This window comes from Prunus avium, chromosome 8 (genome assembly GCF_965620075.1).
Source record: "Prunus avium chromosome 8, drPruAviu1.hap1.1, whole genome shotgun sequence".
In the NCBI taxonomy this organism is placed as follows: domain Eukaryota; kingdom Viridiplantae; phylum Streptophyta; class Magnoliopsida; order Rosales; family Rosaceae; genus Prunus; species Prunus avium.
The window spans coordinates 33,303,955-33,329,216 of NC_142291.1; the positions used below are offsets into that span (position 1 = coordinate 33,303,955).

The 25,262-nt window shown below is 38.5% G+C and overlaps 4 protein-coding genes and 1 long non-coding RNA gene across 6 annotated transcripts; 4 read left to right on the forward strand and 1 right to left on the reverse strand.

Annotated features, from left to right (window-relative positions):
• The first annotated feature begins 5,827 nt into the window (after window positions 1-5,827).
• On the forward strand, window positions 5,828-8,007 carry LOC110746278 (putative amidase At4g34880). Its single transcript, XM_088246388.1, has 5 exons — window positions 5,828-6,485; window positions 6,621-6,835; window positions 6,933-7,169; window positions 7,262-7,454; window positions 7,545-8,007. The coding sequence occupies exons 1-5, from the start codon at window positions 5,940-5,942 to the stop codon at window positions 7,908-7,910; spliced, it is 1,557 nt and encodes a 518-aa protein (XP_088102514.1). The 5' UTR covers window positions 5,828-5,939; the 3' UTR covers window positions 7,911-8,007.
• A 2,120-nt stretch (window positions 8,008-10,127) lies between these two features.
• On the reverse strand, window positions 10,128-11,547 carry LOC110753723 (uncharacterized). Its single transcript, XR_002526199.2, has 2 exons — window positions 11,235-11,547; window positions 10,128-10,418 (listed from the first exon to the last, which is right to left on the reverse strand). It is a non-coding gene; the product is annotated as an uncharacterized LOC110753723 (long non-coding RNA).
• Window positions 11,548-15,323: 3,776 nt separating this feature from the next.
• On the forward strand, window positions 15,324-17,746 carry LOC148292587 (putative amidase At4g34880). Its single transcript, XM_088246254.1, has 5 exons — window positions 15,324-16,071; window positions 16,302-16,516; window positions 16,614-16,850; window positions 16,943-17,135; window positions 17,224-17,746. The coding sequence occupies exons 1-5, from the start codon at window positions 15,526-15,528 to the stop codon at window positions 17,644-17,646; spliced, it is 1,614 nt and encodes a 537-aa protein (XP_088102380.1). The 5' UTR covers window positions 15,324-15,525; the 3' UTR covers window positions 17,647-17,746.
• Window positions 17,747-19,324: 1,578 nt separating this feature from the next.
• On the forward strand, window positions 19,325-21,506 carry LOC110753786 (putative amidase At4g34880). The gene is made up of 5 exons (XM_088244938.1): window positions 19,325-19,932; window positions 20,106-20,320; window positions 20,418-20,654; window positions 20,747-20,939; window positions 21,030-21,506. The coding sequence occupies exons 1-5, from the start codon at window positions 19,387-19,389 to the stop codon at window positions 21,393-21,395; spliced, it is 1,557 nt and encodes a 518-aa protein (XP_088101064.1). The 5' UTR covers window positions 19,325-19,386; the 3' UTR covers window positions 21,396-21,506.
• A 564-nt stretch (window positions 21,507-22,070) lies between these two features.
• LOC110753745 (putative amidase At4g34880) lies at window positions 22,071-25,205 on the forward strand. Of its 2 annotated transcripts, none has more exons than XM_088245598.1 (6): window positions 22,071-22,478; window positions 22,557-23,218; window positions 23,439-23,653; window positions 23,735-23,971; window positions 24,069-24,261; window positions 24,511-25,205. In XM_088245598.1, the coding sequence occupies exons 2-6, from the start codon at window positions 22,676-22,678 to the stop codon at window positions 24,868-24,870; spliced, it is 1,548 nt and encodes a 515-aa protein (XP_088101724.1). In that variant the 5' UTR covers window positions 22,071-22,478; window positions 22,557-22,675; the 3' UTR covers window positions 24,871-25,205. The 2 variants fall into 2 exon arrangements, with proteins under 2 accessions (XP_088101724.1, XP_088101727.1); XM_088245601.1 differs by having other exon boundaries at window positions 22,568-23,218.
• Window positions 25,206-25,262: the final 57 nt, after the last annotated feature.

Here is a 25,262-nt window from a genome sequence, read left to right on the forward strand (position 1 = left end):
TTATTTCAAGATCTTTAGGTGAGTCATATTCAACAATCTTTATACATAATGCAGAAACTGTCAGGAAAATTCCTGTGGATCTGTTTCAACTTTATAAATTCACAAAAAATTCAATTCTCAACATATTTTCACGAACTCAGCGTCTACAGAAACCTTAGAAAATCATCCTTCTCGCCTAATTTTTTCATTAGTTAATTCGAATTATAACTTCACTTTAACAGACGACATGTTAGCGTAGTTCAAAACTGAAAAATTGTCAACTATAAATTTATGAATGCTAACAATATACACCTCAAAATTTAGTTATCCTTATGCATTCTAAAACATTCAACATTGAGTTCCATGTAGGTGCAAAACAATTAATACATATCACAAAGGTAAAATATAAAATATCACTTTATCAAGTTTAAACACTTTGAGCAATCAAAAGATCGTTCGTACGTACCTTGAGTATCTTATATATTGCAATGTGCCACTTTTTATTCAAAACAAAATCAGTGAGCCTTAATCAAAAGTGCAGTTTGATCCATGCAACTCAATCAATCAAGAAATATCAGTAATACAATATCCTTAAACATGATCTAAGCTTCATATTGCATGACCTTACAGAACAGCCAATTTATTTTATGATGAACACAACCTTATGGATTAATCCAACTTTACATGATTCAATCCATCAAATACAAATTAATACTTTTAGACATGTGGATCAGTTCAACTATACATGGTTTAATCCAAATCACCTACATGTCAATCCTTTTACATGTGAAGTTGCATTGATGCTACAAAACATTCACTTAAATGCATACAAAAGGCAACCAAGTCTCAAACATGTCCATACATAAACAAACAATTTAGCCAAGCAAGAAAGTTCCAAAATAGCTCATGTTTCCCTTTATGTGATCAACCAAAATTATCTTTCCTTGAGTCATGAAAACAACTTTTATGACTATTTAAGATCACTATTAACAAATTATCATTAGCAACTTAAGCACGTGAGATTTATCAAAACCAATAAATAGGACACGTATCATGTTACAATCCATATAACAAAACAAAACCGTATATGCACCTAATGGAGTTAAGGTTCATTGTGACATTCCGAAAAGTTTTTAAAACACAAACATATCTGAATAAGCTGTCTCATAGTGCTTAAATATCTGTACATTATTGATTCACACCCGTGGGTTGAGAATCAAACATGTTTTTAGTGATCACCAAAAGAGTTGATATATGAATTTCTTTCGTATGTTAAATCCCTACATATGTGGATAGAGAGAAATTCCTATATTAATTCACATATGTTATCTTCTGGGTCACTCTCCACCATTAATGTACGTGGATAAACTTTCCCCAGGAAGCTTTACTTAAACATTATTAACTCACACCTGTGGGTCATAAGTTAAACATGTTCCAAAACACTAGACGAATTAGGTATGAGTAAACTTCTTGTACAGGAAAATTTCTCATCTGTGGATCAAGAAATTTCCTGTTAGTTTACACAAACCCTTTCTCTATGTTGTTCCATCACATCTGTCATCAATTTGTATTCCTTTCATCTATGGATGAAAATAGCACAAAAGGCTAGCTGTGATGCAATTATTGATCAATCTTTAGATTGGAAACTGAATCTGCAATAGTTAAGCTGTTGTGGCTCGCTTAACTAATGCAATATTTGAGATCTTCAGTCCTTGATCAATAGACTTTCAAGCATGAATAATGATAAAGAACTTTATATCATGACATGCTTAATAGAATATGTTAATGCCACATAAAATATAAGAAATAACATGTACTTTAAAGGTTTTACTTTTTAGATTTTTATCTTTCTGGTTTAGTGCTTTAAACCTTTATGCATATATGTACACTTGCTATGCTTACTTGAAAACCTAGAAATCAGCTTGATTAAAACTACCCAACATAAGCAGCGTTTATTAGACTAAAAGGCCTTTGTAAAATATGCAATTGTTCTATCTCTCTCTAGCCAGATTGCAAGCCAAGCACAAGTACTCTTGATTATGATTCCATGTTTTTCGACATTAGCCTTAGTGAAAACATGTCAAACTTGAATGAGATCTAATGCATTTAGCTTAGTGCTGGAATAAAATTACTTATATTAATTCATAAGAAAGTGAGCATGCATCCAATGTGTCAATTCTTTTAATAAGATCTGATATGCCATATATGAAATTATGCATGCCAACTATATCCATGATTGATTGACTCTCCCAAAGCAAGATGCAAGCAGCCTTTATGCTAATTTGTCCCCTTATGTTTCGTTTTCTAATTTCTAGGGATATTTGGCCAAAAGTTTAGGATCTAATAATCTTTAGAGCTGAACCAAAATAAATAGGCGACTTTACCTTTTAACGGGTCTGAATGCGGTGTTAAGCTTCATGCTAGTGTTGCCTATTATTCAGAACTTGAATTTCTGGATCAAACTCAATACCTCCCATGAAATCTGATAACTAAATCACTGGTTTCAGCTCAACATGCCTGCTTGTTGTCTTCTCCTCCCCAACGGAGCCATCTCTGTCGGTGCCTTTATGGGTGTTGTCAATCCATTCTCCGACAGCCACGGCTTTTGGATATCGGGTCTGAGAGCAAGCTTCTTGCTGTTGTCATTTGAATTACCATTATCGATAGCAGTCTAGTGATTTTGGGAGAGTTTTGAGAATCAGAAGCTAGGGTTTCAGAGGGAGGTGGTGCAGACGGGTCCTTGTAATCTAAGACTAGATTTTCTGGAGGGGAAGGGTGTACACCATTCACTATCGGTTACTTTCATGAATTAATCAAAATATCCAACGCCTTTGGCAGAAAAAGATTGGAGAAAACTTTTGGTTCTAAGATATGCAGCCTAGGCTCTGATACCACATGTAAACTATAATGACTACACATGATAGAACACACATCAAGAATATACAAGAGCACATTTATTTCGTGGGAATTTGATTTTCTAGTATTTTTATTTGAATCCAAATGGGGGGTACTTCCTTATTTACATTGTAAACTTAAGTAAATGGAGTAATATAAAAATAAATGAAAGTAAATGAAAGTAAAGTGAAAGTAAAAACTTGCACCATATTAATTGATATTAGAAAGTTGCGATAGTAGAACTTGGTTTAACAAGGTGGCCTTTGAGTGAGGTTAGATCATATAGAAGAACAAAAATTTCATTGAATGGGACTTCACTTTTGGACCTTAGGGTTAGGTTACATCCTAGGTGTATTCGTATGACTACTAGAAACAATCACGAGATTCTTGTTTTAAAATAAGGTGGTCCAATCTTAAGTTGTCATAAACATTGACTTGTTCCAGAAATAGTGGTCCAATCTTTGTGATCATAATATTAGTGCTTACTATCAATATATGTAGTAAATTGTCTTACAAACTTCTATTCTTTAAAACAAGACTTGCGCGACAAGGTACTTGGCTTTTAGTCATGACTCGTTACATAATATCAACTCATATTTAGACCAATTGTCCATGATGTTTTTCATATCCTATGTTAATAGTCACAGTGTAATCACAATAAATTGGTCGGTTTGCACTGTAGGAGCTTTCATTGCTCATAAGGCACGATTTTTCTTTTTCGTGTTCTAAACTCATTACTTTTGAGCACAAATGTGACATTGATCTGACTACATTGGTTGTTGCTTCTGATTTGACTTTTGTAAACGCACATCAATTATTAATTTGTGTCCAAAATATTTGTTTATGAAAAAAAAAATTGATTGTTAAAAATAAAAAAAATTTAAATCACCTATTCTCTCTCTCCACCGCCACCTATTGTCTCACTCTCTCTTTCTCAAAAACCACCACCACCACCTTGTATTTGTCGACCATCTAAACCACCGTCACTTCCTCTCTCTCCACCATCTCCACCTCACCTCCCTCTACCATCTCCACCTCATCTCTCTCTCTCCTCCAAAATCTGCTCTCTCACCCAACCTCAGCCCAGGCCCAATTTTTCCCAGCCTTAAAACCCAAACTGGCCCTACCACCACCGGCTCCACTTAGTTCCTTCTCTCCCTCTATCTCCCTCCAAATCTTCTCTAGACACCCATCATCAATGTTCAAACTGCAACCTCTAACACCCCAAATTCGAGGCCTGCCACTCACGATCTCACAGTTGTGAATCTGAAACGTGGGTTGGATGGGTGGGGTCCGACTACAGGTGCATAAAGGTGGAGATGGCTGGGTTAGGTGCGGCTACAGATGGCTGGGGTTGGGGAAAATTGGTGGGTAGTGGGCTGCTGGGGTTGGGGAGGACGGTGGGGAGTGTAAGGAAGATGGGAAAGCAGAGAGACAAATGAAAATCAAAGTAGAATGAGAATAAAGGAGGCTGGTTTTCAGTTTCTAAAAATATGGTTATGGAGAAAACGAAGGGTGGAGAAGGATTTTTAATAGCATATAAACCATTAAACCTTAGGCACAAAAATATTCTTCGTGCCCTATGAAAAGCACAATTAATCGTGCTTTCAAATTATAATAATAATTTCATAGCCTCACTTATTATTACTCACGGTGAAGTGACATAGTAAAAGGTGATATTGACATGGATATTAGGCACAAATCTCGTGTCCAAATTTCAAGTGATATTGACATGGATATTAGGCACAAATCTCTTGTCCAAATTTCAATGGGCACAAATAGATTCTTTTTGTCCTCATCTTAGACACAAACCTACAGTGTTTTATGTGTAAAAGACGTGTTTAAGACATTTTTGTGCTAAATGAAGTTGAAAAAGACACGATCCTTCTTTTGTGCTCTATAAAATGTGTCTTTAGAGTAGTTTTGTAGTAGTGAAATAAACTGTACATGCCTAATTATGTAGCATGCGATCATTTTGTATTGCTAGAATTGCTTAAAACTTCCATGTGGACATGAAATGACAAGAATCGTAGGAGAAAGTTGCTCCAATCAATAATCAAATACTCAGAACAAGGAAAAATTGCAATCTCCTAACAAAGAGAGAGTATATCATCATAAAGAGTATTAACCTAGAATAGTGTACATAATATTAGAATCATTACCATGCTGGGTATGTGATAATAATGCTCGAGATTTCATACCATCCATGATGTTGTTGGGAACTAAAAAAGAGATTATAAAGCTTTAAATCATAGATAACCGTCCACAAATTGGATAATTTTTTGGTTGCATAGATAGAAAGCCAAAAGTAATAGTTCATCACAATATCATCTCCAAGAGTGAGGTCAAACGCAAAATGTTAAATTCGGATTTGATGACCTATATGACAATTTGAGACTTTATAAATTTTCAATTTTCACCCAAAATATCATGTAACATATTATTTTATTACATCTTTTTAGAAAAATGGGGGTCATATTAAAAGAATAGATAGTAGGGCTCAACATAAAAAAAGAGCTTTGAGTGTGAATTGCATTGCTCGATCCACCATGTGACACACGTTGGTAATTCGTTTCTGATAATCTGAACAGACATATGTACCCTTGATTTGGGACCAGACCAGCTATTATCAACTTTGAAGGAAAATGTGCGCCGCATGCAAGTACGGAAAAAGACAATATATATCTATATTCTCTCTATTTCTGAAGTAAGCAAAAAAGAATGATAAAATCAACTTTCCAAGTGTGTCAGCTGGCAGATTGCAATTGGTGCTAGCTGGTTCTTTTTTTTTTTGTGGTCAAACTAGCTGGTTCTTCTTGTGGTCCCAAACTCACCATGCAACACTAATTTTCTATCTTGAGTGAGTGGTTCACGGTAGTGGCCAATGGGACAAGAGAATTTCTCATTCCAAACAACCAAAAACACATAAAATGATCATGAAGTCAGTCAAATTGCAAATTATTAAGAAGTGAATTGTGGGGTACTTTTCACTTTTGGGATCCTATATCCACGGCACAATTTCTAAGTTTGAAGTTGTAAATTAAGTTCAAGTTTTCACTGCTCCAATGGCAAAAGCAAGCCTCTCTCACTTCTCATCCTTCCTTCTGATTCTTCTTCTCTTTGCATTGTCACTTGGGCAACAAACAACTGCAGGACATGGACTCTCAATCAAGGAAGCCACCATAGACGATCTCCAACTAGCTTTCAAGCACAACAAGCTCACCTCAAGGCAACTAGTCCAGTTTTACCTTGGGGAAATCAGCAGGCTCAACCCTTTCCTCAAAGGGATCATAGAAGTGAACCCGGATGCGCTTTATCTTGCGGACAAGGCTGACTACGAGCGCAAGACTAAAGCACCATCTGTGTCACTCTCTAAGTTACATGGCATTCCCATTCTGGTCAAGGACAACATTGCAACCAAGGACAAGTTGAACACCACAGCTGGCTCTTATGCTCTGCTTGGCTCTGTTGTGCCCCGGGACGCCGGTGTGGTGACCAAGTTGAGGAGGGCTGGGGCTATCATACTGGGAAAGGCCAGCTTGAGTGAGTGGTCCTATTGGAGGTCCGATGATGCACCTTCTGGTTGGAGTGCCAGAGGTGGCCAAGGGGTGGTATGTTATGTTGTGAAACTGTTAATTTAAAACATACCTTCAACAAAAAATTCACATAACTAATGTTCGAGATTGACTGACAGTCTGATAATATAACATAACAGACATTCTGAGATATAGTTCGGTTGAGTGCAGAACCCTTACAATTTCAAAGCGACGCCAAGCGGCTCAAGTAGCGGGTCGGCAATATCAGCGGCAGCAAATCTGGCAGCAGTGACACTGGGGACTGAAACAGACGGGTCAATTTTAAGTCCATCCAGTCGCAACTCAGTGGTGGGCATCAAACCAACAATTGGCCTTACAAGTCGAGCAGGGGTTGTTCCAATCTCTCCAAGACAGGACACAGTCGGGTAAGTGGTGATCAATCAATGTAAATTATTTTCACATTAATTTAGATGGCTAGCTTTTTCTGTCTCATTGTTTGTTGGGGGGTGTTGGATTGAACAGGCCAATTGCTAGGACAGTATCAGATGCCGCATATGTTCTTGATGTCATTGCAGGCATTGACAGCAATGACCTTGCAACAAGTGAGGCATCGAGGTACATTCCCAAGGGCGGCTATGCACAATTTCTCAGACCTGATGGACTTAGAGGTAAGAGAATAGGGATAGTGAGAGCATTGTTCAACTTCGGCGGTGATGCTTCATTGACTCAAACTTTTGAACAGCATTTCAACACTCTGAGGTAACAAAACCATGTATTAGTCTCTCCAATTCGAGACATACGTTCTGTTTTGATGACATAATAAGTTGTTGGAATTTGGAAATTTAATGTAGGAAAAGAGGTGCTGTTTTGGTAGACAATTTGGAAATAGCACATTTTGATGAAATCAACAATGCAAGTAGTGAATTCATTGCATTGTCTGCTGAGTTCAAAATTTACTTGAACACATACCTCAAGAACTTGGTGGCTTCGCCGGTTCGATCCTTGGCAGACGTGATAGCCTTCAACAATAAAAACTCAAAACTGGTGAGTAAATAGGAGCAAGGGTTTATGTTACTGTCAAATTATATGCTCAGAATTTGTCCTAAGTAATTGGTTGAGCTACCGGCAATGCAGGAGAAAGTGAAGGAGTATGGCCAAGGCCGACTCTTGAAATCTGAAGCAACAAATGGGATTGGCAATGCAGAGAAGGCAGCGCTGGTAAACTTGGCAAAGCTATCGAAAAATGGTTTCGAAAAGCTCGTGACGAAGAAGAGGCTAGATGCTGTGGTGGCTCCATCTTCAGCCGTGTCGACGTTGCTGGCCATAGCAGGCTCCCCAGGTGTGGTTGTCCCAGCAGGATATTATAAAGGTGGGGTACCATTTGGCATCTCCTTTGGCGGGCTGAGGGGTTCGGAGCCAAAGCTAATTGAGATAGCATACGGCTTTGAGCAAGCCACTAAGATTAGGAAGCCTCCTTCACTTAAAAACTTCAAGATTTAGAGTCCCATTTTATTGGTATTGAAGATAATGGTGTACTAGTCTATGTGCAACAAAATGCTAAGAATAATAATGACAGGTCTTGATCATTTAGATTTTAGGGTTATTCGCAGCAATGGTCCCTCAACTATACCCATAGTTACACTTTGGTCCATCAATTCAATTATTAGTTGCGGGGGTCACTCAACTCTGTGTTCCGTTGCACCAGTAGTCCTTCCGTCAAGTCTGTTAGTTTTTTCCGTTTAAAATGATGATGTGGCAAGCATCTATGAGAATCTCATAGATTCTTGAGGGGCAAATCTGACTTTTCAGTTAGCCTTTATCACCTCTTCCACACCTAGTTCTCACCAAATCATCTCCATGGTAGAATTAGCAAAGCTAATCTCCCAACACCAACCCAACTTGCCCATAACAATTCTACTCACAACTTCCACACCTTCTGAAACCTCCGCCACATCCTCCTCTTACATCAACCTCATCTCATCTGATCCAAACCAAACCAACCCCAATCTCCCAATCTCCTTCTTCAATCTCTCAATCCAAAATGGCCATAACTGAATTCACTGTAAAGTGGGTTCCGTCTGGAAAGACTAGATATTGGGCTGAATTTAGAGTTGGTTTGCAACAAAGGCAAGTACTTGGATAACTTCAGGGTCTTCGAAGCACTTCTAAGAAAACCCATTTGAGGGTTTAACGAGCTGTTGAGCAAAGACGAGTATGCACTGCAGCGAAGCTAAAATTCAGAATTTTCGGTAACAGAAGCTGTTCGTCTTCCAAAATCACAGGGAATTATAACAAATACCTTCCAAGCACTCGAGCCATCTGCAATCAAAGCCATAAGCGATGGTTCTTGCGTTCCAAATCATCAAACCCCACCAATATTCCACATCGGGCCGTTTTCTATGGGGACTTTTGCAGAGCAACACGCCTTCCATTTCCCTTGCATAGCTGCTCATGTGCGCAGCCACAGGGACGGAGCCAGCTAAGGCTCACTGGGTGCAGATGCCCCCATTCATCCGCTTGAAACCATGAACCCAAACCCATCAAATTGATAACAAAATTCATTCACACTCCCCAAACCATATCTCTGCCAAACCCACTCAAATTGTTTTCTTTAGTTGCCCCCACTCATCCGCTCGAAACCATGAACCCAAACCCATCAAATTGATAACAAAATTCATTCACACTACCCAAACCATATCTCTGCCAAACCCACTCAAATTGTTTTCTTTAGTTTCCCTTGTTATTATGGTACCAGACCAGAGCCAGAGGCTGCTAGGACGATACCTCATGATTCTTGCTCACCCAGAGCCCAGGGAAGTGGAGAAGAAGATAATAGTGGAGGCCTTCTCACCCAGAGCCTCATTGAAGCCATTGTACGACTACGAGTCTCTTTTCTCTCCCACATCTCGGATCATCCCTATACCAGAAGCCGACGATGAAGACGAAGACGAAGACGCCACAAACCCATTCCCCGAAACGACGACGTCGAGGAGTTCTAGGCCCGTGTCTTTTTTAGGTTTTAAAATGTTTTTAGGAAAGCATCATGAATTTCCGAATTTACCCTCACTTTTGACAGAAAAAGTCACAGACTTGACGGAAGGACTACTGGTGCAACGGAACACAGAGTTGAGTGACCCCCGCAACTAATAATTGAATTGATGGACCAAAGTGTAACTATGGGTATAGTTGAGGGACCATTGCTGCGAATAACCCTAGATTTTATTACAATTGATACTATTTCTCTTTCAAATGGTGCAAGAGATTCAAGTTCAAATGGCTCTCCCAAATAATAATAAAAAAAAACAGAAATTCTATTAAAATTGAAAACTATTAATTACTTGTTTTCTATGATAACCTTTTCATGTGTTTAATAGCTGGAATGCATCATGCTCAACTTCACTATATATGACTTTTTACTATAATTCCAAGACCAAAAATTGGTATTAAATTTTCCAAAACTTGCCTATATATTTTAAAATTTCCAAAATGTGAAAGCTCAACTTCCCTAATGCAAATTGCCAAACAGTCACTAAGTAATTGCAAACAAAACATGCAATTGCAATCACAATTTGCAAAAACCAAATGTCTGTTTGCAAACACAACATGCGGTTAGCCACATGACCTCTACCCTTTTATTCTTCTTTTCTTTGTTCAAACATGGTGGTGAGACAAGCACCAAACCATCCCAACATCATATAAAGCAAAAGTCATACAATATTTATAGATGCAAAAGTTAGATATTTTATATATATCATCCACATGGTTTGAAATTACAAATTCACGTTCACATATTACTTTCCACAAGCGCACAGACTAACAATAATAATAATCAACCAAAAACCCACTAAATAACATATATAAATAAATATCCACAATTCCAAACTGAGACTAATAAAGCAGCAAAAACAAACGCTATAGCAGCTACTTGTGGTGTTTCTAAGGTTGGAGATGCACTTCTGGTGTTTCCAATATATCAGCTGTGTTTCTTTCATCTGATCCAAGACTTTTCTGCAAAAGGCCGATGTCAGAATTAGTTATTTGATTTCACAAGACTCTGCCAGAATTTGACTCCGCAACAACCAATTTCTAACCCATGTGGCTTTAGGCCAATAAATAAGACAAAGTAGGCCCTTCTAAAGATATTCAACTTTTGTGAATTGCTTAACTTTGAGCAAATTGATGGTGGATGGAAGAAATTTGATTCCCTTTTTTTCTTCTTCTCACTTGCTAATATCTAGTCATTCTGTTGCAAACGGCAATGACTTTCATTAAATTTGTTCAAAGCTCCAATTCCACCCATCAATTTATTCATATCTTCTTATTCCAAACAAAAACCTCATAATCAAAACAATTCAAAAATACCCAATTATAATCCATGAAACAGAAACGACAAATTGTCTAGAACATTTCCAAAATGTGAAAGCTCAACTTCCCTAATGCAAATTGTCAAACCGTCACTAAGTAATTGCAAACACAACATGCAATTGCAATCACAGTTTGCAAAAACCAAATGTCTGTTTTCAAACACAACATGCAATTAGCCACATGACATCTACCCTTTTATTCTTCTCATTCCAAACAAAAACCCCATAATCAAAACAATTCAAAATTGAAAACCCTAGAAAAATACCCAATTATAATCCAATGAAAATTAACCAATACAAATGTTAATTCTCATCAAATTAAACTAACTACAAACAACCACATAATCAAAACTTAAAAATCAAACTAAGAAATAGCAAATTGAACCCATCAAATATCACCAAGGAGAGAGACAAACAGAGAAGAAGAGTGGAAAGAGAAGAAGAGAGTTGAACAACTAACCTTGAGTGAGTGAGAGTAGAGCACAATAGAAGATGAAAACAAAGCAACGTGGAAGAGGAGAGCCAGAGCAACGTCGAAGAGAAGAGGAGAGCAGAGCAACGTTGGATAATGGCGGACTCAATAGCGACTTAAAGATGGGCCAACGAGTTCAGAGTTCTCTATTTTGTGCCAACGAGTGAAGTGTTTTTTGTAGGCCAGGATTGTATAGTCTCATTTAACTTAAAGATGGGCTGCACCAAACATGGGCTTGGGGTGTTATTTAAGTTAGTCCAATCCAAGCCAATCCAAGGAGGTGTACCAAATAGGGCCTTGTAGTCTTATGATCAAGAAAATGCTAAGAATAATAATGACGGGTCTTGATCATTTAGATTTTATTACAACTGTTATCTTGGTCTAATACTATTTCTCTTTCAAATGGTGCAAGAGACTCAAGTTCAAATGGCTCTCCCAAATAATAAGAATAATTAAAAAAAACAGAAATTCTATTAAAATAGAAAACCATTAATGACTTGTTTTCTATGATAACCTTTTCATGTGTTTAATAACTGGAATGCATCATGATTTGACCACAATATCAATACATTTAGCATTAAGAGTACAAGTGATATTCTGAACTACAAGAGAGTTGATGAAATGTATGAAAGAATTTTTTTTATAAAATGTTTACAAGTCAGGGTCTTTTTCACCATGCTAGACCCAGTTGGCAAAAAATATGTATGATTTAGACATTAGAAACATGATCCATAACCATAGGAAACATAATATAACTAAGTAAATAATAAGCCAAAGTGAAACTCCTATCCTGTGATAATTAACCAATTAAATATCATCTAATCAAATTGCTCTCACTATCAAGGGCGGACGCACAGAAGGACAAGAGGGGTCATGTGACCTTATGGCAACTGGAAAGGTAGCTGTAAAGGTCTCAGATGACCCTATGGCTGGCTGGTGTGCGACCCCGAAGGTCGCACACCAACTGTTTGATGAAAGGTTTGAAAGACCTTGTGATGTTGTTGCGCGCAGCACACTTGAGGTCTTCTTCTTCTTTTTTTAAATTGCCTGGGCAAAACGACGTTGTTTTGGTCAAGGTATTAAATATCGATAATATCCCCGATATTATCCCGATAATATCTTATTTTTGGGGGTCCGATATTTTAACAACTAACCATAGTGTTATCGTCAATATATCGATATTATCCCGATAATATCGGGAAGATATTTTCAACATTTTTATGAATGTTTTGGGCAATATATCGAGATATTATCGATAATATCCCGATACGAAACCCAAAAATATTTATATACATGGTATTTGTGAAAACCATTTTACTCCTTCAACACCTTAACCACCATATCACTTATGTTTTTGTGAAAATATTAAAATATTTATATATATACATGGTTTTGTTTTGAATTCTTTTTGCAAGAAACAAATTTTCACATGAGATGAGTAGTAACTATGGTTATACTCATAACCAACCATTTCCCTACCCTTCATATCCCATTCATGTTGGGATGGAATCAAGCGACTCATGGAAAGAATCCGAGACTCAATCTTCAAATGATTTTGCTTATGGACAACGTCAACCAATCTCGGATCCATATGGGTGACATGTTAACAATTACATGCAAAACTATTTTGGGGATTTATCATTTGATGACTACTCTTCAAAATATACTTACTCTACACATAGAGATGATGAAGATAGTGAAAATTTTGAACCTCATAGGAACTCTATGTGGTACTAAGTCACTCATGTATCTTACCATGCAATGTATAAAGTGTAAAATATTGTAGTAATTCATTATATATAAATGATTATGGTGTGTTTAATCTTCTTTCATTAATTACTACATATTTTCTACACTTACGGTGTTTGCCAGCTCGCTATATAATCAACTTAAATCAGTTAAATCCATCATGCAATGCATTTCCTTCCAATTTTTTGTGATAAACTAATAGATAATTGACTAAATAAACATCCTGCAAAGTTTCAATAAAAATTTCCAAGTTTTTCTTACCATTTTCCGTGGTTTTTATTCAATTTTTTCCGATACCGATAATATCCCGATACTTCCTGCGATATTTCCGTGTTTTTTGACTTCCGATATTTCCGATACCTCCGATATTTAAGACCTTGGTTTTGGTCCAGGCGTATTCAAATTTTTTTTTAATGACCTGGCTTCAAAACGACGTAGTTTTGAGCCAGCTTTTAAAAAACAGAAAAAGAATATAACCCACCCCTTTTTTCCACATTCAAACCAGGTCTTAAATATGCTGATCTTTAGAGCACTTCCAACGCACGTCTCCAACCTGAGGGGGCCCAAAGGCCACAATCCAACTCCATCACGCCAAGTCCAGCCAGGGCAAGGGTTGGGTCCCACGAGCCCAGCAAGCCCATGGGCAAATTCAGCCTGAGCTGCTGCCTGGGCAAAATGATACAATGCTGATGTCATAATGACGTCATCAACCAAAAAAGATTGAAAAAAAAAACCAAAAAATCCAGAATTATATATATAAATACCTAGTCATATTCTTTACTTCCCACATAAAAAACTTCTTTCAAATTCATCTTCTCATATCTCATGTGAATAGTACTTGCCCTTGCCCTAGCCAATAGGGGTGAAAACAAAATTGCAAGGGCTGCCACTATTCACATGAATAGTGATACCCATTGCCTTGCCTTTGCCCATAGGAATGAAAGTGCTCTTATATCAATTTCTTCATATATTACAACTGTACAACCCCCCCCCCCAAATGAATATTTCTTCCTCCTCTCATCAACAATTGGTTAAGGGGTTATTGATAGTGTTTTCATTAATTAATTAATGCTTGTGTTTTGATTAATTGATTAGGGCTTTATGTTTTGATTAGTTTATTAGGGCTTTTTTTAAAATATTTGATTAGGGTCTTGTGCTTAGGTTTTTTTTTACATGTTTTGTGTTTTGATTAGTTGATTAGGAATGAAAATTCTATTGTTTAATTTTTCAATGTTAATTTTGTTTTTAAAAAAAAAAAATTCGAAACCTTTACACTATGACCCCATATTCTAAGAATCATGGATCCGCCACTACTCACTATACCTATTATTTCTCTAACTTCATAACCACAACCCATAAATCACTAATTCTTATGTGAAATAAATCTACCTAAATTATGTGGAAAGAGTTCGACCAAAAAAAAAATTATATGGAAAGACTACAATGTACAAACAACTTGTCATCTGCGATTTACTCTAATAAGGAAAAAGTATGATTTTGTGTGTCTTGGGACACTTAATTAAAACACATTACCTAGTTGGGACTTTTCCTGTTCCCAACTCCCTAACCCAGCTCAAGAGAAGAAGACGTCAAAGCCTAATTTGGATCCCACCATCACATTCATTGATACCAACCTCAAATCAGGAAGCTCCATGTTTTTTTTCTTTCCCCTGCCCTATTTCATATGCTGCTACTTATTGGTCCCACACAGTATTCTTGGAGTTTGGCACACAACAAGGAAATATAAAAATCCATCGTGATAAAACAATTTGTACTCAAGATTTTAATTAGTAAAGCTATTTGGGTTTGAGACAACAATTAATGGCCATTAGTGGCTAATAGTGGCTAAAAAAGAAGAACCATGTTTCAGTAACGTTGTGGAGAAGAATGTCAAATATGTGGTGGGAGAAGAGAGAAGGGAGGATGATAAGGGTATAAATTGAAGGAATATATAAAAAAAATTAAATTGAAAGAAAAAAAAAAGTCAATAAATTTAATAAAAGTAAATTTGGAAAACAAAAATTAACTTGTCTAAAGTATTAATGATATTGTTTGTTTTAAATATAAGAAAGTGACACAAAGGAAAAAGACAAAAGGTGAAAAAAGAAAGTTAGATCGAAGGTTTCTCGCATTCCTATGTATATTCTTTCTATTTCTAAAGTAAGAAAAAAAAATGACAAAATCAACCTTCCAAGTGTGTCAGCCGACAGATTGCAATTGGTGCTAGCTGGTTCTTCTTGTGGTCACAAACTCACCATGCAACACTAATTTTCTATCCTTTTAGGTGGGAGCATTAGCTAGCAACTAGTCTAGTCACCACAATCAAACTCAAGTGCGTGAGTGAGTGGTTCACGGCAGTGGCCAATAGGAATAGGACCAGAGAATTTCTCATTCCAATGATCATGAAGTCAGTCAAATTGCAAATTATTAAGAAGTGAATTGAGGGGTACTTTTCACTTTTGGGATCCTATATCCATGGCACAATTTCTAAGTTGAAGTTGTAAATCAAGTTCTAGTGTTCACTGATCCAATGGCACAAGCAAGCCTCTCTCACTTCTCATCCTTCTTTCTGATTCTTCTTCTCTTTGCACTGTCACTTGGGCAACAAACAACTGCAGGACATGGACTCTCAATCAAGGAAGCCACCATAGACGATATCCAACTAGCTTTCAAGCACAAGCAGCTCACATCAAGGCAACTGGTCCAGTTTTACCTTGGGGAAATCAGCAGGCTCAACCCTTTCCTCAAAGGGGTCATAGAAGTGAACCCGGATGCGCTTTATCTTGCGGACAAGGCTGACTACGAGCGCAAGACTAAGGCACCATCTGTGTCACTCTCTAAGTTACATGGCATTCCCATTCTGGTCAAGGACAACATTGCAACCAAGGACAAGTTAAACAACACAGCTGGCTCTTATGCTCTGCTTGGCTCTGTTGTGCCCCGGGACGCCGGTGTGGTGACCAAATTGAGGAAGGCTGGGGCTATCATACTGGGAAAGGCCAGCTTGAGTGAGTGGGTCTATGGGAGGTCCAATCATACACCTCCTGGTTGGAGTGGCAGAGGTGGCCAAGGGGTGGTGAGTTGAGGATCATTAATTGCCTCCTGTATACCTTGTTTGATTAATTTAAACGGTTAAGTTCTCTTGATAGATCCTTGGTATGGTATGTTGTGAAACTTTCAATTTAAAACATACATTCAACTAAAAGTTCACATAACTAATGTTCGAGATTGACTGACAGTCTGATAATATAACATAACAGACATTCAGAGATTTAACCCACTGTGATATAGTTCGGTTGAGTGCAGAACCCTTACAACTTCAAAGCGACGCCAAGCGGCTCAAGTAGCGGGTCGGCAATATCAGCGGCAGCAAATCTGGCAGCAGTGACACTGGGGACTGAAACAGACGGGTCAATTTTAAGTCCATCCAGTTGGAACTCAGTGGTGGGCATCAAACCAACAATTGGCCTTACAAGTCGAGCAGGGGTTGTCCCAATCTCTCCAAGACAGGACACGGTCGGGTAAGTGGTGATCAATCAATGTAAATTATTTTTACATTAATTTAGATGGCAACCTTTTTCAGTCTCATTGTTTGTTGGGGGGTGTTGGATTGAACAGGCCAATTGCTAGGACAGTATCAGATGCCGCATATGTTCTTGATGTCATTGCAGGCATTGACAGCAATGACCTTGCAACAATTGTGGCATCGAGGTACATTCCCAAGGGCGGCTATGCACAATTTCTCAGACCTGATGGACTTAGAGGTAAGAGAATAGGGATAGTGACAGCCTTGTTCAACTTCGGCAGTGACGCTTTGTTGACTCGAACTTTTGAACAGCATTTCAACACTCTGAGGTAACAAAACCATGTATTAGTCTCTCCAATTCGAGACATACGTTCTGTTTTGATGACATAATAAGTTGTTGGAATTTGGAAATTTAATGTAGGAAAAGAGGTGCTGTTTTGGTAGACAAATTGGAAATAGCACATTTTGATGAAATCTACAATGCAAGTAGTGAAAGCATTGCATTGTCTGCGGAGTTCAAAATTTACTTGAACACATACCTCAAGAACTTGGTGGCTTCGCCAGTTCGATCCTTGGCAGACGTGATAGCCTTCAACAATAAAAACTCAAAACTGGTGAGTAAATAGGAGCAAAGGTTTATGTTACTTCCAAATTATGCTCAGAATCTGTCCTAAGTAATTGGTTGAGCTACCGGCAATGCAGGAGAAAGTGAAGGAGTATGGCCAAGGCCGACTCTTGGAAGCTGAAGCAACAAATGGGATTGGCAATGCAGAGAAGGCAGCGCTGGTAAACTTGGCAAAGCTATCGAAAAATGGTTTCGAGAAGCTTGTGACGAAGGAGAGGCTAGACGCAGTGGTGGCTCCATCTGCAGCCGTGTCGACGTTGCTCGCCATAGCAGGTTCCCCAGGTGTGGTTGTCCCAGCAGGATATACTAAAGATGGGGTACCGTTTGGCATCTCCTTTGGCGGGCTGAGGGGTTCGGAGCCAAAGCTAATTGAGATAGCATACGGCTTTGAGCAAGCCACTAAGATTAGGAAGCCTCCTTCACTTAAAAAACATCAAGATTTTAGAGCCCCTTTTTATTGGGGTATTGAAGCTAATGGGGGTACTATTGTAGTCTTATGATCAAGAAAATGCTAAGAATAATAATGACGGGTCTTGATCATTTAGATTTTATTACAACTGTTCTCTTGGTCTAATACAATAATACTATTTCTCTTTCAAATGGTGCAAGAGATTCAAGTTCAAATGGCTCTCCTAAATAATAAAAAAAAAACAGAAATTCTATTAAAATTGAAAACTATTAATTACTTGTTTTCTATGATAACCTTTTCATGTGTTTAATAGTTGGAATGCATCATGATTTTTAATAGCATATAAACCTTAGGCACAAAATTACTTTTCGTTTCCTATGAAAAGCACAATTAATCGTGCTCTCAAATTATAATAATAATTTCATAGCCTCACTTATTATTACTTACTGTGAAGTGACATAGTAAAAGGTGATATTGACATGGATATTAGGCACAAATCTTGTGTCCAAATTGCAATGGACACAAACCTACAGTGTTTTATGTGTAAAAGACATGTTTAAGACATTTTTGTGCTAAATGAAGTTGAAAAAGACATGATCCTTCTTTTGTGCACTATAAAATGTGTCTTTAGAGCAGTTTTGTAGTAGTGAAATAAACTATACATTCCAAATTATGTAGCATGCGATCATGTTGTTATACTAGAATTGCTTAAAACTTCCATGTGGACATGAAATGACAAGAACCGTAGGAGAAAGTTGTTCCAACCAATAATCAAATACTCAGAACAAGGAAAAATTGCAGTCTCCTAATAAAGAGAAAGAGTATATCATCCAGCTATTATCCATGAATCTGGTTCTTTGTATCTCAATCCTCCATAAAGAGTATTAACCTAGAATAGTGTACATAACATTAGAATCATTACCATGTTGGGTATGTGATAATAATACTCGAAACTTCATACAGTCCATGATTTTGTTGGAGGGATTATAAAGCTTTAAATCATAGATAACCGTCCACAAATTGGATAATTTTTTGGTTGCATAGATAGAAGGCCAAAAGTAAGAGTTTATCACAATATCATCTCCGAGAGTTAGCTCAAATGCAAAATGTTAAATTCGGATTTTTAATTTTCACTCGAAATATCATATAACATATTATTTTATTACATCTTTCTAGAAAAATGGGGGTCATATTAAAAGAATTGATAGTAGGGCTCAACATATAAAAAGAGCTTTGAGTGTGAATTGCATTGCTCGATCCACCATGTGACACACGTTGGTAATTCGTTTCTGATAATCTGAACAGACATATGTACCCTTGATTTGGGACCAGACCAGCTATTATCAACTTTGAAGGAAAATGTGTGCCGCATGCAAGTACGGAAAAAGATAAAAACGAAAGAAACAATATAGTTTCAATCCCACTTCAGGCTGCAAAGGTTTTCATTCACACAACCTGAAATATGGGAAGGTTCTGTTTGCATATATATATTATCTCTATTCTAAAGCAAGCATAAAAGAAAGATAAAATCAACTTTCCAATTGTCAGCTGGCAGATTGCAATTGGTGCTAGCTGGTTCTTTTTGTCGTCACAGTCTCACCATACAACACTAATTTTATCTTATCCTCTGGTGGGAAACATTAGCTAGCTTTAAATTGTCACCTCAATCAAATTCAAATCAAACTCAAGCGCTTGAGTGAGTGTTCATGGTGGCCGGCAATGTAGATATTTATTATCAAACGTGGGACCACGGAAACTTTTGGTTTCCTATATCCATGGCACAACTTCTAAGTTTGAAGTTGTAAATTAAGTTATAGTGATCACTGCTCCAATGGCACATCCAAGCCTCTCTCACTTTTCATCCTTCCTTCTGATTCTTCTTCTCTTTGCATTGTCACTTGGGCAACAAACAGCTGCCGGACATGGACTCTCAATCAAGGAAGCCACCATAGACGATCTCCAACTAGCTTTCAAGCACAACAAGCTCACCTCAAGGCAACTAGTCCAGTTTTACCTCGGGGAAATCAGCAGGCTCAACCCTTTCCTCAAAGGGGTCATAGAAGTGAACCCGGATGCGCTTTATCTTGCGGACAAGGCTGACTACGAGCGCAAGACTAAGGCACCATCTGTGTCACTCTCTAAGTTACATGGCATTCCCATTCTGGTCAAGGACAACATTGCAACCAAGGACAAGTTGAACACCACAGCTGGCTCTTATGCTCTGCTTGGCTCTGTTGTGCCCCGGGACGCCGGCGTGGTGACCAAGTTGAGGAAGGCTGGGGCTATCATACTGGGAAAGGCCAGCTTGAGTGAGTGGTCCTATTGGAGGTCCAATGACGCACCTTCTGGTTGGAGTGGCAGAGGTGGCCAAGGGGTGGTGAGTTGAGGGTCATTAATTGCCTCATGTATGTTATGTTGTGAAATTGTTAATTTAAAACATACATTCAACCAAAAGTTCACATAACTAATGTTCCAGATTGACTGACAACAATATAACATAACAGACATTCTGAGATTTAACCCACTGAGATATAGTTACGTTGAGTGCAGAACCCTTACAATTTCAACGTTACGCCTAGCGGCTCAAGCAGCGGGTCGGCAATATCAGCGGCAGCAAATCTGGCAGCAGTGACACTGGGGAGTGAAACAGACGGGTCAATTTTAAGTCCATCCAGTTGGAACTCAGTGGTTGGCATCAAACCAACAATTGGCCTTACAAGTCGAGCAGGGGTTGTCCCAATCTCTCCAAGACAGGACACAGTCGGGTAAGTGGTGATCAATCAATGTAAATTATTTTCACATTAATTTAGATGGCTAGCTTTTTCTGTCTCATTGTTTGTTGGGGGGTGTTGGATTGAACAGGCCAATTTCTAGGACAGTATCAGATGCCGCATATGTTCTTGATGTCATTGCAGGCATTGACAGCAATGACCTTGCAACAATTGAGGCATCGAGGTACATTCCCAAGGGCGGCTATGCACAATTTCTCAGACCTGATGGACTTAGAGGTAAGAGAATAGGGATAGTGACAGCCTTGTTCAACTTCGTCGGTGACGCTTCGCAGACTCAAACTTTTGAACAGCATTTCAACACTCTGAGGTAACAAAACCATGTATTAGTCTCTCCAATTCGAGACATGCGTTCTGTTTTGATGACATAATAAGTTGTTGGAATTTGGAAATTTAATGTAGGAAAAGAGGTGCTGTTTTGGTAGACAATTTGGAAATAGCACATTTTGATGAAATCTACAATGCAAGTAGTGAAATCATTGCATTGTCTGCTGAGTTCAAAATTTACTTGAACACATACCTCAAGAACTTGGTGGCTTCGCCAGTCCGATCCTTGGCAGACGTGATAGCCTTCAACAATAAAAACTCAAAACTGGTGAGTAAATAGGAGCAAGGGTTTATGCTACTTTCAAATTATATGCTCAGAATTTGTCCAAAGTAATTGGTTGAGCTACCGGCAATGCAGGAGAAAGTGAAGGAGTATGGCCAAGGCCTACTCTTGGAAGCTGGAGCAACAAATGGGATTGGCAATGCAGAGAAAGCAGCGCTGGTAAACTTGGCAAAGCTATCGAAAAATGGTTTCGAGAAGCTCGTGACGAAGAAGAGGCTAGACGCAGTGGTGGCTCCATCTGAAGCCGTGTCGACGTTGCTCGCCATAGCAGGTTCCCCAGGTGTGGTTGTCCCAGCAGGATATACTAAAGATGGGGTACCGTTTGGCATCTCCTTTGGCGGGCTGAGGGGTTCGGAGCCAAAGCTAATTGAGATAGCATACGGCTTTGAGCAAGCCACTAAGATTAGGAAGCCTCCTTCACTTAAAAACTTCAAGATTTAGAGCCCCATTTTATTGTTATTGAAGCTAATGAGTGCACTATTGTAGTCTCATGATCAACAAAATGCTAAGAATAATAATGACGGGTCTTTGATCATATAGATTTTATTACAACTGTTCTTTTGGTCTAATACTATTTCTCTTTCAACTGGTGCAAGAGATTCAAGTTCAAATGGCTCTCCCAAATAATTTAAAAAAAAACAGAAATTCTATTAAAATTGAAAACTATTAATTACTTGTTTTCTATGATAACCTTTTCACGTGTTTAATAATTGAAATGCATCATGATTTGACCGCAATATCAATACATTTAGCATTAAGAGTACAAGTGATAGTCTAAATTACAAGAGAGTTGATGAAAGGTATGAAAGATTTTTTTTTTTAGTGTTTACAAGTCAAGGTTTTTTTTCTCCGGGCTAGACCCGGTTGGCAAAAAATATGTATGATTTAAACATTATAAACATGATCCATAACATAACCATAAGAAACGTAATATAACTAACTAAATAATAAGCCTAAGGGAAACTCCTATCCCGTGAGAATTAACCAATTGAATATCATCTAATCAAATTGCTCTTTGATTAATAGCAGCATAAATATGCTGCATTAAAAATATTTGAAAGAAAAAAAAGAATCTATTACATATTCCCTTAGGAATCGCACCAGACAGAAAAATGAGAGAGATGAGAGGTAGCTGGGCTTCTTTCTTTTTTTTTAATTTGTTCGAAACACACTTTCATTAAAAAACGAAAGGGAAAGGAAGGAAATAACACAACCAGACAAAAGGGAAACCAGACTAACAACCGAAACACCCCTGGGCAACACAACAAGAAGTCCAAACAAACAAAGCACACCAAACAAAACAACTAAAGACAACAACAAAAACACCAGCTAGGACAAGAACAACCTAGGACGCCGCCCCTGAAGGCATGCGTCAGAGCCTAACTGGACGAAAAACCTTACACCTGTGGAGGACAGGGAAGCCCATCACTTTGGAGAAGGAACACCAGGGAGGATGGGGGTAGCTGGGCTTTAGTGTGTAAATGGCAACTGGTGGTGGTGGTGACTCTCCGTTGATGGATAAAGGTAAGTCAGATTTTGTAGGTTTGATTCGATTTAAATTAATTGAATTTTTGCTTGATTGGTACATGGGTACTCAATTAGGGCTTAATTAGTTTGGGAGAAGAAATGGCTTCCCCAGTTTCAGTTTCGGTACTCTGAGAAAGGGATTTATCGGCCGATATCTCAGACCTCAGCCCAGTTGTGTTTCAAAGTTTGAAGTTATGAACTCTGTGAGTCTGCAGCTAGTCCACTGCTTACTTGTGATTCTTCTGTTTACATTGTCATCTGGGCCACAAACAATTACAGGCCAAGGGTTCTCAATCAGGGAAGCCACCATAGATGATATCCAACTTGCTTTCAAGCTCAACCAGCTCACCTCAAAGCAACTTGTCCAATTTTACCTTGGAGAAATCACCAGACTTAACCCTTTCCTCAAGGGGGTCATAGAAGTGAACCCGGATGCGCTTGACCTTGCCGAAAAGGCAGACTACGAGCGCAAGACCAAGCCACCATCTGTGCCACTCTCTAAGTTGCATGGCATTCCCATTCTGGTCAAGGACAACACTGCAACCAAGGACAAGTTGAACACCACAGCTGGCTCTTATGCTCTGCTTGGCTCTGTTGTGCCCCGGGACGCCGGCGTGGTGACCAAGTTGAGGGAGGCTGGGGCCATCATACTGGGAAAGGCCAGCTTGAGTGAGTGGTCCAATTGGAGGTCCAATAGTGCACCTTCTGGTTGGAGTGCCAGAGGTGGCCAGGGGGTGGTGAGTTGATATATATCATAAATTATCACTTGTTTGATTAATTTAAAGGGTTAAGTTCTCTCATGATATTTGGTATGGTTATGTTGTGAAACTGTCAATCTCAAACATACAGTCAAACAAGAGTCCGCCTGGTGATCTGTATGGTATGAGACCATTTTTATAATTTAAACTGTACAAGGAAAAAAAGATCAGTAGACTTAGCCAGTTTGGTGGAGTGCAGAACCCGTACAATTTTGAGGAGACGCCTAGCGGCTCAAGCAGCGGGTCAGCAATATCAGTGGCAGCAAGTCTGGTAGCAGTGGCACTGGGGACTGAGACAGATGGATCAATTTTAAGTCCATGCAGTTATAACTCAGTAGTTGGCATCAAACCAACAGTTGGTCTTACTAGTCGAGCAGGAGTTGTCCCGATCTCCCCGAGACAGGACACAGTTGGGTATGTAGCATTAATTTTGGATACCTTTTATAGTCAGATGACTAGTTTTTTCTCACTGTTTTTTGGTGTTGGATTGAGCAGGCCCATCTGTAGGACAGTATCAGATGCTGCTTATGTTCTTGATGTCATTGCAGGCTCCGACAACAATGATATTGCAACAATTGAGACATCGAAGTACATTCCCGAGGGTGGCTATGCACAATTTCTCAAATGCGATGGACTTGGAGGAAAGAGATTAGGGATATTGAGAGCCTTCTATGACTTGGAGGATGACCCTTTCTTGACTCAAATTTTTGAACAACATCTCAACACACTGAGGTAAGCAGGTTTCCATCCTCTAGTATTAGTCTCAACTGGAGACATATATCCTCCATCAATTCTCATTACGTAATAAGTTCTGGTATGTTTAATTTAGGAATGGAAATGCTATTTTGGTAGACCATTTGGAAATAGCCAATTTGATCGATATCGTTATTGGAAGTGATGAACGGACTGCATTGTCTGCTGAGTTCAAAATATCCTTAAACACATACCTTAAGGATTTGGTGGCTTCCCCAGTGCGATCCTTGGCAGATGTGATAGCCTACAACAATAAAAACTCGAAAGTGGTGAGTAAATAGGATCAATTTGATGTACTTGTCAATTTATGGCCTGTTACTTTCTGTTCTCAAAGACTTGATTTACATGCTTGAGTAGTTGAGTGTGTGTGTGTGTGTGTGTGTGTGTGTGTGTGTGTGTGTGTGTGTGTGTATATAAATATCTGGGCTAATGCATTAATACACATACATTTTGCACATATTTGATAATCCCTAGATAAGTTCATGTACTAAAAGATCATGCTTATTGATCATTCACAGGAAAAGATCAATGAATATGGACAAGATCTCTTAGAAGAGTCTGAGAAGACTAATGGAATAGGACCTAAAGAGCTGGAAGTGTTGTCAAATTTAGAAAGACTGTCTAGAGATGGATTTGAGAAGCTAATGACAGATAAGAGCCTAGATGCCTTGGTGACTTATTCTAGCACTGCTTCTTCTATCCTTGCAATTGGTGGGTTTCCGGGCATTATTGTGCCGGCAGGATTCCATGACACTAAAAAGTACCCTTTTGGAATCTGCTTTGGGGGGCTAAAGGGTTCAGAGCCAAAGCTGATTGAGATCGCGTACGCATTTGAGCAAGCAACTAAGATCAGGAAGCCTCCACCTGTTGGTTCTTAAGACCAACTTATCTCTAGCACAGCCACTCTCACTCCTGAAGTTTAGTCCTCAATCCCCACCATAGCTCCAGCCACTGAAAGACCCAGCCTAGCCACTCAAGAGCACCTCCAAGGAAATCACTAGCATTTCCATTGAGTTAAAAGAGTGAAGTTCAATTATGCTGCTAATGGCCCATGATGGGCTCCATCTCAAGTCAATTGACACTGTGGGTTCATATCATGTTGTATTTCAAACAAAACAAAAATCATACTGCTCATGAATAATCAGTGTGCCATTTGTTTTGATGTGGGTTAAATGTCCAAGGTTATGTAATAATAAGTCACTAATTCCACCTACTTACTATGGCTGATGTATTAAAACTCTGATAAGCATTTTCCCAAATCCAAATAGAC